The 17,882-nt window shown below is 34.2% G+C and overlaps 1 protein-coding gene across 1 annotated transcript; it reads right to left on the minus strand.

Annotated features, from left to right (window-relative positions):
- Positions 1-11,195: 11,195 nt before the first annotated feature.
- Positions 11,196-17,816, minus strand: LOC122587600 (pentatricopeptide repeat-containing protein At3g22470, mitochondrial-like). The gene is made up of 2 exons (XM_043759777.1): positions 16,828-17,816; positions 11,196-13,623 (listed from the first exon to the last, which is right to left on the minus strand). Exons 1-2 carry the CDS (start codon positions 17,811-17,813, stop codon positions 11,742-11,744), a joined length of 2,868 nt encoding a protein of 955 aa, XP_043615712.1. The 5' UTR covers positions 17,814-17,816; the 3' UTR covers positions 11,196-11,741.
- Positions 17,817-17,882: the final 66 nt, after the last annotated feature.

The raw sequence follows: 17,882 nt of genomic DNA on the forward strand, positions 1-17,882 counted from the left end.
TCAATAACATCTCAATCCTAGCCAAGAGTTAGACTTTAATTCTAAGTCTAATAAGGAAACTGAATCCATATACAATTAAAAACGCTAATTTAAAAAAATAAATAAATTAAAATGACACATGTAAGGATTATGCCACGTGACGTTATAAGAACATCTCAATCCTGTTTAAGCTTATTGGTAGATTAGGTTTATATTTTAATTCTTTTTACAACATTAAAATGGAATTTTGATATACCATTTTTTTTTATATCGAATATCATAAAATCTGTAAAAACGTCAAATCCAAATTAATCGTTAGCCGAAACGCCACACAAAATTGCTATCCCTTCAGAGATAATTAAGTGAGTAATGTGTCGTTTTTGTGTTTGAGTGTTGACCATAAAAAGAAATGATCGGAACTTTGTCTCGTCTAATATTAGAGTTTTATAAGACTATAAGAGTTGAGAGATAATTCTTTATTGATCTTACAATCTTACTTGAAAACAAACACTATTCATTTTTTGGATACAAAATTGTTGTGTCGGTTACCCATCACATCCCGCAAAAGGCTTGAAGCCTATACATGAGTGTCCTGTTAACGTTAATTTAACCAACGGGGGGTCATTATTTAAGATTCGAGTTTGTTGTTAGTTAGAAAGAAAGACAAATAATAAAATAATAATTACAAGCTATATGTATATGTATGTACTAAAAAAAAATTGAGTCTTTGGATTGGATCATGTATGTATACGTACAGAAAATGGATTGTGTAATCAAAATCGGTGGATCTTTGGGGTATAGTGAAAAAAGATCAGACTACAAAACAAAAGGGTCTCGTGGCAAATGTATGGACTAGAAATTGTCATGCACCCCAGCAACCCAGCAATATAACACCATCACTCTCGTCTATTAGCCCCACGAATAATTAGTCTATTCACTTCCTATGGATAATCAATATACTATATGTAAAGAAAACAACTAAATAAGTTATAAGTATCATTAATTATACTCATATAATGCGACGGTGATAAGCACCCAATCATTTCTAAATAGAAAATAATTCGAGTGTCCCAAAATTGCAACACAAAAATCGAAACTTGCAAAGCGAGAGTAGGTAAAATAGTCACTACCATAATCTCCAAAGCTATGCTTCAATACCTTGGGTTAATGCATAATTCAACAATTTGGAATCTGCCCTTTCACTCTATTTGAGGTACAAAAATGAGCAAAGTTTTCTTTTACTAGATAAAACTAATCAAATCATATATACTTAAACAATTTTATTTTATTATTTTTTCAAAAGTATATAATTTTTTTAATCATATTTGACATGAGAATTTTTATTGAAATAAAGAACAACGACCAATTCCTTCATTGGATTGGCTCGGGAGTCAACCAATGAAGGTTTAGTTTGGCAAGACCCATGTTCAAATCTAAGGTTGTCCCGGATTTTGCCATGAATCCTTTGTTGTAGCTACAGATAGTCGGTTAGGAGTTTTTTTTCCTGGAACGTGAAGTTAATTGTGTAAAACCCCAACAAGGCGGAATCATGAGGGTCACACAAATAACACAGTATGATATGTAAATTATGTAGAGTAAATCTAAATGCATAACAAAGAATCAAGTAATCCATACGAACCATTCATTAATGCAAGTAACCGGATCACACATAAGCATAACCCTAAACGGGAAATGAATCGCGGATCCAAGAAGTCCAAGTCCAAGTCTAGCATAAATAAGCAATCAATCATCCAATACGCCTTTGGGATAACAACCGTTAACGATATATGAGGATTAATAACGTTCAATAACATGGGCTCAACAACCCAATACGTGAGTATAAAAATACCCATGACGTGGATTCAACAATCCATAACGTGAGTGTTGGTGCATTTCCGGGTGATAACATCATTATAGAAGTTTGTCTTGAGTCTATTGAATATGTACTTGTAATAAACGTTAAGCTTTCGCGTATAATAAAGTCAACCTCGAATTGGTCAACACGTTGACTTGGTCGAGCTCGACCTAGTCAAGCTCGAGTTGGGCTCGGTCCATGAAATTCGAGGTCCGTCAAGTCCATTAAGTTTTAGTATAAATAAAGATTAAACCTTATGTTTAAGGTTAATCTTCCAGTCGTTTTGTTTTTCATATTTTCGTATTCCAAACCTGGTATTTTACTTGTAATTGAAGTAATATACGGTTCAAGTTTATTTTCACATTCGTGTTCTTGTTGTTGATTGCTAGTGTATAAGATTTTCCGCACTTATACATTAGTTACTTAATCTCATCTGATTCGGTGGCAAAGGGACTTTCAATTGGTATCAGAGCCAACGAAGATAAGCTTTTGGTTCGGGATTAATGTTTCGACAACGATAAAGGTGGTTACATTTGGTTTTTGGTCCAATCAAGCTTCATACGCTCCATTCAAGCTCGAACAAGTCAACCCAAGCTCGACCAGGTCGAGCTCGACCTTACTCCAAGCTCCAAGCTCGAACAAGACCAGTCAAGCTCGACCAAGACTAGTCAAGCTCGACCAAATTCCAGTCAAGCTCGACCAAGACTAGTCAAACTCGACCTGATTTTGTTTTGACCATAACTTTCAAACTGTAACTCCGTTTTTGACGATTGAAGCGGCCACGAATTCGTAAATGAGTCTACTTTCCAATGGTTATGGGAACATCACTTGACCTCGACCAGGTCGAGCTCGACCTCAAGCTCGACCTCGACCTCCTACTAGCTCGACCAACCTTCTGATATTTTGTGTTCGAAGGTTCGTGCACTATATATATACGTATCTTTTGTTCGAGTAAAAGTTTTTTTAGAATTTGCAATCTTGATTATGTTTAGGTTCCAAACTTGTCTAAAAATATTGAACTTGTAAACTCTTATGAGTTTAGGTTTGATATTTGTTAATCGACGGTTTTGGACTTGTAAACTTGATTAACTTTAGATTCTAATATATTACTTTTCGAATTGTCAAGAACTTGTAAATTTGATTTAGTTTTGGTCTATGCTTGTTGGAATATTGAACTTGTAAACTCTTTGAGTTTTGGTTCGAATTCTGTAATAAAGCAATAGATTTGAAAACTTGATCAACTTTAGGTTCTAAATTTAGACAACTTGAATCAATGATGGCTAGAGTTCTATCCTTTATAGAAGATTCTGAGAAATCTTAGAAGGAATTCAAGACCATGCCAAAAAGGTTGTTCTGACAAGGAGCTACTGGTTATCTCTTGATTGTATATATAAACGACTGTGTCATGATGTTGTTATGGCAATGAGCTACTGTGTTATCTCTGGATTGCATATGTGAACAACTGAGGGATGAAGATGAGAATGAGAGACATATTGTAACCAAAAACAAACATATAGGATGTTTTAAGAATTTTGTAGAGAAAAAGGGGGGATAAAAATTTAAAGCTTCCATGTTTTTTAAGCAAAATTCTTGGGTGTTCGTAGCAATGAAGATCATGGTGTTTCGTCAGGGTTTAGTCATGGCATCTTTCTGGTTTTGAATCCGTGTGACATGTGTTTGACCTAGTTTTTGGATCAAAAGCACCTGATTTAAGATTAGGTGATTCAAATGAATCAGATGAAGATTGGAGACCATGATTGAAAATCCGAGTAAACTGTTCTTGATCTTTGCTTAACATGTGTTTGGGATTTTGTCGAAAAGCTTTTGTGATAAAGTTAATCATTTGTAGCCGAGTAATTGAAAAATCAAACCTTTACTTAATGCTAATGATGTAGAGATGATTAATCCGGTGACTAGTGAAGAGGTTGCAGATTAAGTGGTTCTCTATGTATTTTGAAGATGCTTACTTGAGGGGGAGATTTGATATGAAAAACTTCAGGTGTTGGTGGATTCATGAAGATAAGACAAAGTCAGACACTATTGGTTGAAGACATAGATCTTGTGAGTGTTGCATATCTGGAATTCAAGTTACAGAATTTCTTATCGTTGTGAGAGCTGATTAAATTCGATGCTGATTGTTGGAGATTCAACTTCTTTATCATATGTCGGTTAAACTTGAAGATCAAAATAGAATGAGTGATGTTATTTTGCATAATGTCTAGAGTGATGATATCCGAATTGCATGAGGAGGCAATGATGTCTATACTACTTTAAAGTGATGATGTTTGGCATGATAATGTTGCTTGGAGCTTAATTTGGAGGTTACCGTTTAAAGGAGAATTACAATATGAGTATTGGATTTATTAATTGTCATAAGGATACAAAGATTTTGCAATTTGAAGATCAGTTTGCAGCGCATAAAGATCAAGTCTTACCGAAAAAAAAACATGATATTATTAGTTAACGAAAATTTGTTGATTGCAGATTTTTTAACTAATGATTGTCATAATTGATAGCAATAGTCAAGGAGTGCTTGATTGAGCAATTCTGTTACTATTTCCATGCATTAAAAGTGAAGACTTTGAAGATCGATGAAAACTTCTAAATGCTGATGTCAAGGGGGAGTCTGTTGGTGCATTTCCGGGTGACAACATCATTATAGAAGTTTGTCTTGAGTCTATTGAATATGTACTTGTAATAAACATTAAGTTTTCGTGTATAATAAAGTCAACCTAGAATTGGTCAACACGTTGACTTGGTCGAGCTCGACCTAGTCAAGCTCGAGTTGGGCTCAGTCCATGAAATTCGAGGTCCGTCAAGTCCATTAAGTTTTAGTATAAATAGAGATTAAACCTTATGTTTAAGGTTAATCTTCCAGTCATTTTGTTTTTTATATTTTCGTATTCCGAACCTGGTATTTTACTTGTAATTGCATTTACTGAAGTAATATACGCTTCAAGTTTATTTTCACATTCGTGTTTTTGCTGTTGATTGCTAGTGTATAAGATTTTCCGCACTTATACATTAGTTACTTAATCTCTTTTGATTCGGTGGCAAAGGGACTTTCAGTGAGTATAAAGATACCCATAACGTGGATTTAACTATCCATAACGTGAGTTTAACAACCCATAACGTGAGTATAAAGATACCCATAACGTGGATTCAACAATCCATCATGTGAGTTTAACAACCCATAACGTGAGTATAAAGCTACCCAAAACGTGGATTTAACAATCCATCACGTGAGTATAAATATACCCATAACGTGGATTCAACAATCCATAATGTGAGCATATATGTGTAATAAACGTTTCAATAACACGTACCACAAGCAAACAATTAAGTAGTGATCATCTCGTTTAATATCATAGTCAATCGTATCAACTGACAATCATTTAACAAACGAGTACACCCCAAATAAAGTAAGCGTAGGGGCTACAAAACTCACCTCTATTGGCAAAAGAGAAGTTTATAATCAAATAATATCGTCCAATGGTCGTCACACGTGTCAACCTATCAATACATACACGTTTTTTTATTACAAGTCTTTACTTGGCATTTTAAAATGACTTATAATATTAGACGACTCTTAGGTCTCGTATCCAACACGAATGGGTCGAGTGATAAGTGTTTATCGAGTTACAAACGTTCTGAAATTCTAAAAGTTCACATCTTATCGTTGTGTTTATAAAAATATGCACTAATATAATTATGTATATTTATTACATATTCTTATGTAAAATCCTAACACTTTTTGTTATTCTATATGTATATATATGTTTATAAATCGTTTCCATTCCTAATCGACTTTGACTATATTTGTATGCAAAAACCCTAATTTCGGTTTCTAATGGATTTCAACCCAAAATTCGACCAAGACCTGTTTGTATTAGCTTATAAACGTGTTTCCAAACATAACCCACTCTTTAGTTTCGATTCATAACATCAAACGAGCTAAAAGCCGGTTTTTGACCCACTTTACCCATCAAAACCCTAAAAACGACCCATTAAGGATTTGGCTTGCAAAATGACTCAAAAATGTTTGTATATGATTAGAAATGAGTTTACCCATATGAAATGATGTTATTGAGACGAGTTTAACTTATCAAAATCTTCCAACAAAGCCCAAATCCGAATTTAAGCTATAAAAGAGGATTCCTTGCACTCGAAGACTTGCTCTTTTAATATGGTGATTAAATGATGATAGTGATGATGAATCTAACCCAAATACATCTTGAATCAACAATAAATGAGATGGAAGTGTAGAGAGGGAGTGAGTGTGTGTGTAGGTTGGTGCATTTAGTGAGAGAGAAGGAGATGTAAGAAATGAAGGAATAGGTAAGGGTAGAGGGAGGTGATTGGGTGAATTGAGATAAGTTTGGGTAAATGGTGGTGGTTCATGGGTTATGGGTCGACCCATTGATCACTCGATTACATTACTAGTTAAACTATATATCGTTTTACGTTTAACCCGATCAATACGTTCACATATTCCCAATTTTACATAAATACACGTGTAAGAAACCAAACCCATCTAAATCAAAATCGAAATTTTTTTCAAAAATGTAAGAACCCAAACCCATCTAAATCAAAATCGAATTTTTTTTTTCACAACAGACTAATACTCCGTATATTAGTCCACAACAGACTAATACCCCACATATTAGTCTACAATAGACTAATACTCCATATATTGTCCACAACAGACTAATACCCTACATATTAGTCTACAACTGACTAATACTCCACATGCTTCTGCACAAACCCATTTTGACCCAAAAATTCATTTCCACATTTTAACAACTAGTAAAACTAATCACAAACACATTTACAAACTTGTTAAAACCTGCCACAATACAATTAATCCATCAACAACCATAATTCGAAAAGCAATTGACCAAGCATAACCATAAACAAATGTATCAAGATTAGATTAACCAAAAGGAGATGTATCAAGAGCCAACATGTATCAAAGGAATGTTCTACCCAAGTTACCCAAAATGCCAACCTTCTAAGATGGCAAGAACCTTCAACTTGCACTTCACTCTAAAACTTCCTTGCTCTTGCTACTACCAACTCCTATAAAAGAGTGAAACAACTAAAATGTAAGCTATAAAGCTTAGTGAATGCATATATGTATGATCAATATATCAATATAACTATATCCCGTAAAATACACATAAATACTTAAGCCGATCATTCAACAATCAAAGTAACAACAACAAACAAATCATGATCATGTAAATTCTACTTGGACAAGGATATATGCTAGTAGGTATCTCATCATCTACTAGTCTTACACCCAAATTATGCTAGTAGGTATATCATCATCTACTAGTCTTACACAAATTCAATCATACAAATGAGGTAATAGGAATTATTCATCTATGCCCTCCATATCACAAATTATGAACATATACATACACACTCACCTTGATCTTGGGTATTAAACTCTACTTGAGTTTTATGCACAATATGGCTACAAGATTCAACAAAATGCTCTTCACCACCTACACAATATATAATATATAGCTATGAGTTCTATAAACTCATTTCCTTCACAACTATCTAACTAAATTAATCATGACTTCGATTACTATGGTGTTTGGCTACTCAAACTCTTTCATCATAAGTTCCATCATCAAATTCATAATATAATTCTAGCCAAACACCTAAAATACGTAGTTTATCATCATGGAGTTTTACCATAAAAACTTTATTTTCAATAATCCTAAATTCTTCCTTTTTGATCTCCATTAGGGTTCATCAAAATTCCCAATATAACAAAATCCCCAAATTCAATATTCAAGAACCCTAATTTCAATAATAAAAAAAACCCCAAACTATAGTTCAATAATTAGGAAGAATTACTTACCTTAAAGAACAATCAAACAATATAAAATCTCCAATTTCTCCTCCCTTTCTTCTTTAAAATTCGGCCACCATCTCAATTTACACAAACCCTAGCTTTTAAATTTTGGTTTATTGATGATTATTGATGGTTGTTATTTTTATTCACTTGAAAGATTGATTAATTATATGGATCAATGTAATTTACTTGATTGATATGAAGAGGAGGTGGAAGGAAGGATGAAGAAACACAAAAATTTTAGATTATCCAAATGTGGCTGGGTTATCCACCCCTTGCCACGTTTTTGTTTCAATTTAGTGGGTATAATACCCACTATCCACTAATGTTCCAACTAAATTAACCCATTTTCTCAAAACAAAATACTAGGAAATTAATTTAATGTTAAAACTATAAAAAGAGTTAATTTTCTATTACCTTTAAAGAATTGGGGTGTTACACGTTTTCTAATTTCATAGTTAAAGAAATGCATTAGTCAAGTCGACTAGAATAATTAGTCATTTAACATGTTTAAATCAACAGTTCAAGAATCAAATAACCACGTATAAATCATGTTTATTAAAAGTAAACGAGTCGAAATTTGCAAATGTTACAAATTGGCAGGGGCTTCATCTATCTGGGTTAGGCAAGTTGGTGCATATATTTGGCTATTAGAATGCGTAGACGGAATACAACATCATATTAGGAAGAAGGGTGTAGTCGGCAAAAAGTATCGGCAAAAAGCATCGGTTAGTTTCGGCTTTTTGGCAAGGCTATAACACATGCATCGACAACTTTAATGGCAAGTTATATCGGTTAGTTTTGGCCGATGCTAGTGAACGTTGGGGAGCGTCTATGTGAATGTTGGAAGCCTCTATTATTATTATTATTATTATTATTATTATTTTTGCTTGGCAACAATTGGAAAAACAAATGCACTATACCCTTAACATTGGGCTAGTATTGACAAGTTTTTGGCCAAATACATGTAGCTAAATATTATTGGCTAGTTCTTTTATCAAAACTTGCCAAATTGTCAACAAACTGGCACTACATACTTGAAGCTTAGTTATTTAGTTGGCGTCCAAACAACACAGGAAAAATATAGCTAAAATGTAAAGCTGTGCTTTGAGTCAAGTGACCGACCCCATCATGTTTCAACCAATGCCAAAAACTAATTTTTGATTCAAGCCCAAAAAATCAACTACCACATTGGCCCGTTTTGCTATCTTTAAAATGATATCTTTATGTGTGCACGGAAGTCCTATAGTATACATAAACTTCAACATTTTAAAATTGACTATATGTATTTCTGCACGCAAAATTGAGAAAATTTAGATGTGGTATAAAAAAGTCAATTGCTATCATAATGGATATTCATTCTGTAACATGGATTTGTGTTTATACATATACCAAGTCACGATATATGACAAATGTGAGTTAAATAATATTCGATCGTTTTCGTTAAAGTGTCAAATCAGAAGGTCCACATGGAAATGATTCGTCATAGAAAGGAACAACATACGTTAATGAGTTGTGCTCCCATTTTCATTTCATTGTCATACATAATGTTAAAGGTTGTAATATAATGTTTCCCATATGATGGCATTACGGACCGATAACACGATACGTGAGATAAATCCTAACGGCCTCAATCTTCCCATTATTTAATTTGAGTATAATGATATTGTCTTTTAATTTGAATATGGATATAATTCATTTTCTAAAGTAATCAAATCTATTATTCAAACAATTCAACTAGTAATTAAACTCATTCTCAACTTTCTATACCACTAACAAGCACCCTCGGTGTTATAAAAGAGTCAAGTAGTTGAGCTCAAGTTTGTCTGATTTCGATCTTTTTAGGTAAACCTCGAACTCGACTAGTGTGGATTCTTATAAGGTCGGCTCGTCTAAAAAAACTACTTTGTTTATTTAATTTTATTTCATATGTAATTGATTTTAGCTAAGTTAAATAGGAGGATCGCAAGAGTATAATTCGTTTTGTTTAATGATTCACGATTTGGCAACATAATTTAATTAAAAAAATCGGATAGAAGTGTATATCGATTCAAAAATATCGACTATTCGATTCGATTAAAATAAGATGTAAGGCCCACAGCCGCACACTGGTTCAATAGAACTCAATTTTTATAATTGGACTTAAATGAACGTAGCAAGTGTTTCAATATCAGAGTCATGAAGATGGTCCAAGAGGATATTGCGGTCCAGGAATTGAAGATGGTCCAAAAAGATGTGCAACAGATTTACCAAAAGCCATAAGCAAATGCATCTTTGGTTTTTCTCACATATCTTGGGTTCGACTCTTAGAAGTGACAAGTCCGTGGGTTTTTCCCTGAATTACCTGTAACGGCTTATGGTCTACATCTCGTAGTCTAGAGTACGTGCAAAGCTTCACCATTATACGGTGATGAATTTTCTGATGTCGAATACCGACTAACTGTTAAAAAAAAAGCCATTATCATAGATATCAAGCAAAATTAAGTTACAAGTTTGGGTTTTGCTAATAATAACCATATAGATTTTAGTTTTTAGCGTGCATAAAAATTCGTATCTTATCGTTAAATTAAGGAATAAACAATTTATATATTAAGTACCATCTATTATACATGATATTAACGACCTTTAAACTGTTATTAACAAAATCCTTACGAATATGAGAATTCAGTGCTTGATTATTGTTCATATTCATCACTACTCATAATTCATTCCCTCAACACATTAATATACCCATATAAATGAAATACTTATTCGCACTATATCAAGTAAAGAACCTTCTTCTTAATTCTCTTGATGATAGTTGTGCAATGATTTTTAAAGTGTTATCCATCACCAACAGATATATCAACAACCTAGTTTGACCAGAACAACATTTCAGCTACAGAAATCAATCATATTTTCGCCAAAAGATTAGGATGTCCGAGCTGACTTAGCTGTTGGCATCCTTTGATCTGAAAAATTATACTACCTCCAACTTTCCATTTCCGTGGTGGCCTAATATCAACATTTCGATGTATGCGTTTTAAAATCTATAGCTATGAAGGTTCTTTTGCGTTCTTTATCACGAAGTTCTCAAACGTAAAAAGTTAGGTTGTGAATAGGATTTGGCCAGGGAGTAAAAAGATATCAAAAAGGGTAGGGTGAAATACTAAGATGCAAGTCATGCTTTCAAATATCATTATGAACCTATATATTATAAGTACATTGCAGAAAACTTCTAGAATCTGGATATCGAATTCAAAGAAAACTGCGATAAGAATCTTCTAAAGGTGCTAGATACAAGTACGATCACTCCCCGATCAACAGCAGAGGTGCCAACAACTGGTCCAAAAAATCTACAAACATTTTTAAATGAATCTCTTAAAAAAGTAGGCAAGTTGAAACCAATTTCCAACATATCGGACACATAAACATGGACATAACAACAGTTAAATTATCAGATCATGTCCCAGAAAGCAGGTAACACCTACCAACAACATAAACACCCCAAACTGAATATACCTTAAAAGTTAATGAATAATAGAAGATGTTAAACAGGTATTCTACAATCTACTCTTTCGACATTTCTTAGCTTCTACATAATGTTTAATACAGGGGAATATTGTCCTATGTTCATCATTAGGAGGTGGTAACTTGTCAGAAGGAATAATCAGGCATAAAACCTCCATTGATCATTTCTATATATCTCTGCGTCCATTAATCACTTCAATTCTCTTCCATCCTTGTAATAATAGCTTATAAATAAGTAGTCCTTTGACTTTTGCAAGCAGACTGTAAAGTACTAAACAAAAAAATCTAACATGACATCTGGGGAGCCTCTAAAAAATAAGATAAAGCTAACATTATAAATGGACTGTTTGTTTCCCAACTTCCAGTTTAATGGCGGCATTTCAACATTTGGTTGTAGAACCTAACTCTTTTACATTGTTTGTCATAGAGTTCTTCAACTGATATCTGTTTTGAAGTTGAAAAAGAGGTGTTTTAACTATCAAAATGGACTATTCTAATAGGTATCCCCAACGAGCTATACATACCTTATTAAGTTTCGGAAATGAGCCCAGATGTTACAGTAGCATCTTTTCTTTTTATACTTACAAGCTTTTGAATGAGAGTTCGAATAGGAGAATCTTGTCCTAAATTTGGAATTAGGTGAAGCAACATCTCGAAAGTGGTACTATCAGGCAAGAAACCTCGGTTGAACATTTCCTCCAGATATATTTCTGCCTGTCCACACTCGTTTTTCTTCAGGAACTCTTGAATGATAACATTGTATGCAACAGCATTCGGAAAACACCCATTCTGTTCCATCTTAGAAAGCATTTCTTTAGTTTTATCGAAGAAACCTTCTTGGCAAAGCACGCGTAACATCACCGTGTATGTCTTTATATCCGGCTTCACTCCTTTTAACAGAAGTTCATCAAACAGGTCCATTGCCATGTCAGGCTTCCCAGATTTGCCACACCCATCGATCAGAATAGTATACAACCCTGCATGTTTCATCAATTCAGAATTTTTGGGCATACGAAAAAGAACTAGTGCATCAGAAACCTGGGAGTTTTTGCACATTCCATGAAACAAGATTCCATAAGTATATACATCTGGAGCCACACCCTTGGCTTGCATCTCACTGAAGAGTTTTTTAGCCGCCGCGGGATAATTGGATTCAAATAAACCTTGTAATAGAGTACTGTACGTAACAACATTGGGAGTCAAACCCTTGTCTTGGATTTCCCGAAAAAGAATCATTGCCTCATCGATTTTCTTCTTCTTGCAGTATCCATTTATTAGGCTGCTATAGGTAACTATGTTAGGTGCAATATCTTTCTCCACCATGCGATCTAGAACTTGTTTTGCTTCGTCAACTTCACCACGTAAACAATATCCATCAACTAGTGCATTATAAGTGATTACATCGGGATGTAGACCTCTTCGTATCATTGTTTGCATAGCAAGCTCTGCGTCTTTTACGGATCCTTGCTTGCAAAATGAACTTACCAAAATGTTAAAGGTGTGAACATTTGGAGGAATCCCTTTCTCCTCCATATCAATCAACATTCTCGTAGCCTCACTCTCCCGACCAAAGTTGCATAGACCATGAATCAAAGAGCTGTAAGTGATGACATCAGCTGAAACGCCTTTCTCAGTCATATTGGTGAAAAGTTGTAGTGCATCATCAACCATGTTGTCTTTGCATAGGCTATCGATTATTGGATTGTAGTGGTGTACCATTGGTTTGCAGGAACCTTTCTCCATAATTCTGAGCACTTCGAGGGCCCTTTTAGTGCAACCTACTTTACAGAGCCCATTAATAACGGTTCCATACATATACTGATCTGGCTCACATGTTTTGTCTCGAAGCAGTTTCTTGAATAACTCCACGGCTTCAAAAACCCGATCACTTAGAACAAGCCCATTAATGAGGGTGGTATAAGTCGATAAATTAGCGGAATGACCTTGTTTGAAGATGGTGGCTAACAAGGCAAAACCAAAACCAACTTTATTTAGACGACAATAGCAGTTCATAGAAATGTTGATTGTATACATATTAGAAGCAATACCCATCAAATGTATTTGTCTAAAGAGGGAAAGAGCAGTGGAATAATGTTTCATCTTAACAACAGCGGTAGCTAGCTTATTAAATTCGACGATAGAAGGTCGAGGTTGTCTAAGAAGCATTTCATCAAACATTTGGAGGGCATCATGGAGCTTGGTGAATTTAAGGGGACCAGTAGCAGTGTAATGTCTCACGAACAATACATTGGAAGTTCTTGCATGTATCATTTTGATTTTTGAACATGAGTGAGAAATTTGTTCACTTGTGAAGATTTTAAGAAATTTTTTGTTCAATTGCAAAGATAGTAGTACTATAAGGTAATAAATTAGAACGTTGTTTTTTTTTTCTTGTTTGTGTATATACTCACTTTTAAGATAGTATATTCATTGATGCATATACTATCTACACACTGACCAAACGTGACGTTTTATATGCAACGGGGCGATAAATGCGACGTTTTATATAAAACGGAACGTTTCAGATGTGGTTCTGGGAATAGTTAATGTGTATAGATACGGTGGCGAATTTTAATGGTTTAAGCGGTGGGGGCCAAATTTTTTTTTTTTTGTCATCGTTATGTTACAGGTATTATATTATGGTCATGCAATATAATTAATTAGATTGGGCCAAACAAAAATAACACTAATAATCTAAGTTATCCATTCAAATTACCAAACATAGTTTCTAACCAACAAAAACTACAAAGACTTATAAATATACCAAGAGAAAAGGTGTTGGATTGTTGAAGGAATACCTTGCTACGTGAATCGTGGATTGTTGGCTAAAACAGAATTATGAATGGACTAAGTGAATTGTGGGTTATAAAAACTAAAAAAGTAAATTTTATTTTTTCTTGGAGCCTAAAACTCAAAAAGGGAGGAAGACCTTGTTACGTGAATTGTGAATTGTAGGCTAAAACTTAGAATATTATAAATGGACTAAGTTAATTGTGGGTTATAAAAACTAAAAAGGTAAGTTTTATTGAACTATTAAATTTATTAAACGTATCAAAAGTTTTTTAAAAAATAATCCTTGGGGGCTGACTTAATAGATATAAATTATTTTGGACGAAATACGGATATATTAGTACTACTAAACGAAAAAGCGGTGGTGGCCCGGGCCCCCACGGTAAGGCTGGCATAACAGGTCACACGAAACCTGTTAAGACACGAACCTGTTAAGATCAAACACGAACACGACCTGTTAACTAATCGTGTCGTCTTTTTCAAACACGAACACGACACGAAAATTAACAGGTGCACCTATTAAGAAACATGTTAACATATATTTTATAAAATTCTTGACTAATACTAAAAAAAAAACTTAACGATACAAAAACTTTTACAAATCTCAACTATTATATAACGATAATAATCCTTACATTACAAAAGTTCATAGACATCTTACCTTATAAAAATCATATATCAAATCATAATAATCATTTCTTAGTATTTTATATATATGTATAACCTTAAGAGGTCTTAACATGTCCTAACAGGTCCGGATCTGTTAAGACACGAATCTTAACAGGTCTTAACAAGTCCAGACCTGTTAAGACACGAAACCTGTTAAGGTCAAACACGAAACCTGTTAAGAACAAGTCGTGTCGTGTCGTGTTAACAGATTTCGTATCAAAATTGCCAGCCTTACCCCACGGGCCCTTAAAGAGAATCGCAAAACCGTCACTCCCGTGGCTCACTTGGAAAACGTTCGTACGTTGCTAACCTGTATAGATAGCCGCTTCCTTAATTAATTACTGCATTTTTTGATTGATGACTGACTAGATTATTACCATAACAAAAAGATAATCTTAATTAACATGTCTAGTTTAAACGTTTTAGTTAAGAAATCATTTTCATTTGTGGATTTATATACCTTATCAAACCATGTGTGTTCACGCCTCACGGTAGTAGGAATCAGATCTTTGCTTCAGTGGATTTATATACCTTATCAAACCATGTGTGTTCACGCCTCACGGTAGTAGGAATCAGATCTTTGCTTCAGCTGTAGCTTCAAAGACAAATTGGAAATGATATTGGTAACATTTGTTTTGATTAATGTACCACACATGTGCAGTACTGGCTTGTACAGTCAGCTATAAAATTTGTATTTTGTAGTACATTAATCAAAAACAATGATACGAATATCACTTCCCAAGACAAATTGTCACAAGTCATAAAATGTTAAATAATTTTTTCTTAAAGTACTCTTCCTAAAAACATAAAAAATACTCGTATAAATAATGGACTTTTCAAGGTCAAAAAGTTGATTACTTGAAATTTACATGTCAATGATGGTGAGCCCAACTGGTTAAAAACTCTCTCAGTTTTACCTAAAATTTTGAGTTAGATCATCATGACAAGCCTTGAGGGTTTTCCCTCCGAATACTTGTAACGGTTCATAGTTAACCTCTTATTATTTAGGGTACGTAATGTTATGTTCTGACTGAATGTTCGAATTTTTTTTGAAATTAACATAACACAAACATAGTATTTATGCATTACAACCTTATACAATATTAGGACACGTAAACAATGTCTTCTACCACCCTTTTGTTACAAATGTTTATTTGGATCACATTACCTAGATCAAATGATACTTTCAAAACGCACCATTCAAGTATTCGGATATCATTATGAACCCATATTCAAGATGTACATTGCAGAAAACTTGTAAAACCTGGATGTCGGATGAATTCAAGGAAAAATTGCGATAATAATCTTCAAAAGGTGCTATATACAAGTACAATCACTCCCTGATCAACAACAGAGGTTCCAACGACTGGTCCAAAAAAGCTTGAAACATTTTCAAGGAATCATTTAAAAAGTATAACAAGACGAAACCAATTTCCAACATATCGGACACTGGACATAACAAGCATAACACACAAATTATCAGATCATGTTCAAGAAAGCAGGTAAGACCTACCAACAACATAAACACCCCAAACTGAACCTTGATATACCTTAGAACTTAATGAAATGATACAAGATGTTAAATCAGGTATTCTACTATCTCCTCTTTCGACATTTCTTAGCTTCTACATGATGAGTAACATAGAGGAATATTGTCCTATGGTCATCATTAGGAGGTGGCAACTTGTCAGAAGGAATAATCAGGCATAAAACCTCCATTGATCATTTCTTATATCTCCGCGTCCCGACATTCATGATCTTTTAAAAAATTCTTAAGCAGTAACATTAGAGTATAGCAAAGGATCATTCTCTTCCGTCATTGTAATCATATTTTCAGTTCAAATCATTGAACATTAAAATAATAGCAAATAAATAAGCAGTCTTTTGACTGCTGCAGGCACACTGTAAAGTAGTAAACTAATAAATCTAACATGACGTCTGGGGAGCCTCTGAAAAATTAAATAAAGCTAACATTATAATTGGAGTTTTTGTTGTCAAACCTAAAGCCTCTTTTACATACTTAATCATAAGGTTCTTTAATCGGTTATAGAGTTGAAAAGGAGGTGTTTTAACTATCAAAATGGACTATTCTAATAGGTATCCCCAACGAGCTTTACATACCTTAGTAAGTTCAGGAAATGAGCCTAGATGTTACATTAGCGTCTTTTCCTCTATACTTACAAGCTTCTGAATGAGAGTTCGCATACGGGAATCTTGTCTTACATTTAGTATTAGGTGAAGCAACATCTCAAAAGTGGTACTATCAGGCAAGAAACCCCGGTTGAACATTTCCTCCAGATATATCTCAGCCCGTCCACACTCATTTTTCCTCAGCAACTCTTGAATAATAACATTGTATGCAACAGCATTCGGAAAACACCCATTCTGTTTCATCTTAGAAAACATTTCTTTAGTTTTATCGAATAACCCTTCTTGGCAAAGCACACGTAACATCACCGTGTACGTCTTTATATCCGGCTTAACTCCTTTTATCAGAAGTTCATCAAACAGGTCCATTGCCATGTCAGGCTTCCCAGATTTGCCATACCCATCGATTAAAATAGTATACAACCCTGCATGTTTCATCAATTCAGTATTTTTGGGCATACGAAAGAGAACTAGTGCATCAGAAACCTGAGAGTTTTGGCACATTCCATGAAACAAGATTCCATAAGTATATATATCTGGAGTTACACCCTTGGCTTGCATCTCACTGAAGAGTTTTTTAGCCGCTGCGGGATAATTGGATTCAAATAAACCTTGTAATAGAGTACTGTAGGTAACAACATTTGGAGTCAAACCCTTGTCTTTTAATTCCCGAAAAAGAATCATCGCCTCATCAATTTTCTTCTTCTTGCAGTATCCACTTATCAGGCTGCTATAGGTAACTATGTTAGGTGTAATATCGTTCTCCACCATGCAATCTAACACTTTTTTTGCTTCATCTACTTCACCACGTAAACAGTATCCGTCAATTAGTGCACTAAAAGTGATTACATCGGGATGTATACCTCTTCGTACCATTGTTTGCACAGCAAGTTCCGCGTCTTTTATGGATCCTTGCTTGCAAAATGAATTGACCAAAATGTTAAAGTTGTGAACATTTGGGGGAATTCCTTTCTCCTCCATATCAATCAACATTCTCGTAGCCTCACTCTTCCGACCAAAGTTACATAGACCATGAATCAAAGAGCTGTAAGTGATGACATC

This window comes from Erigeron canadensis, chromosome 2, assembly GCF_010389155.1.
Source record: "Erigeron canadensis isolate Cc75 chromosome 2, C_canadensis_v1, whole genome shotgun sequence".
Taxonomy (NCBI): domain Eukaryota; kingdom Viridiplantae; phylum Streptophyta; class Magnoliopsida; order Asterales; family Asteraceae; genus Erigeron; species Erigeron canadensis.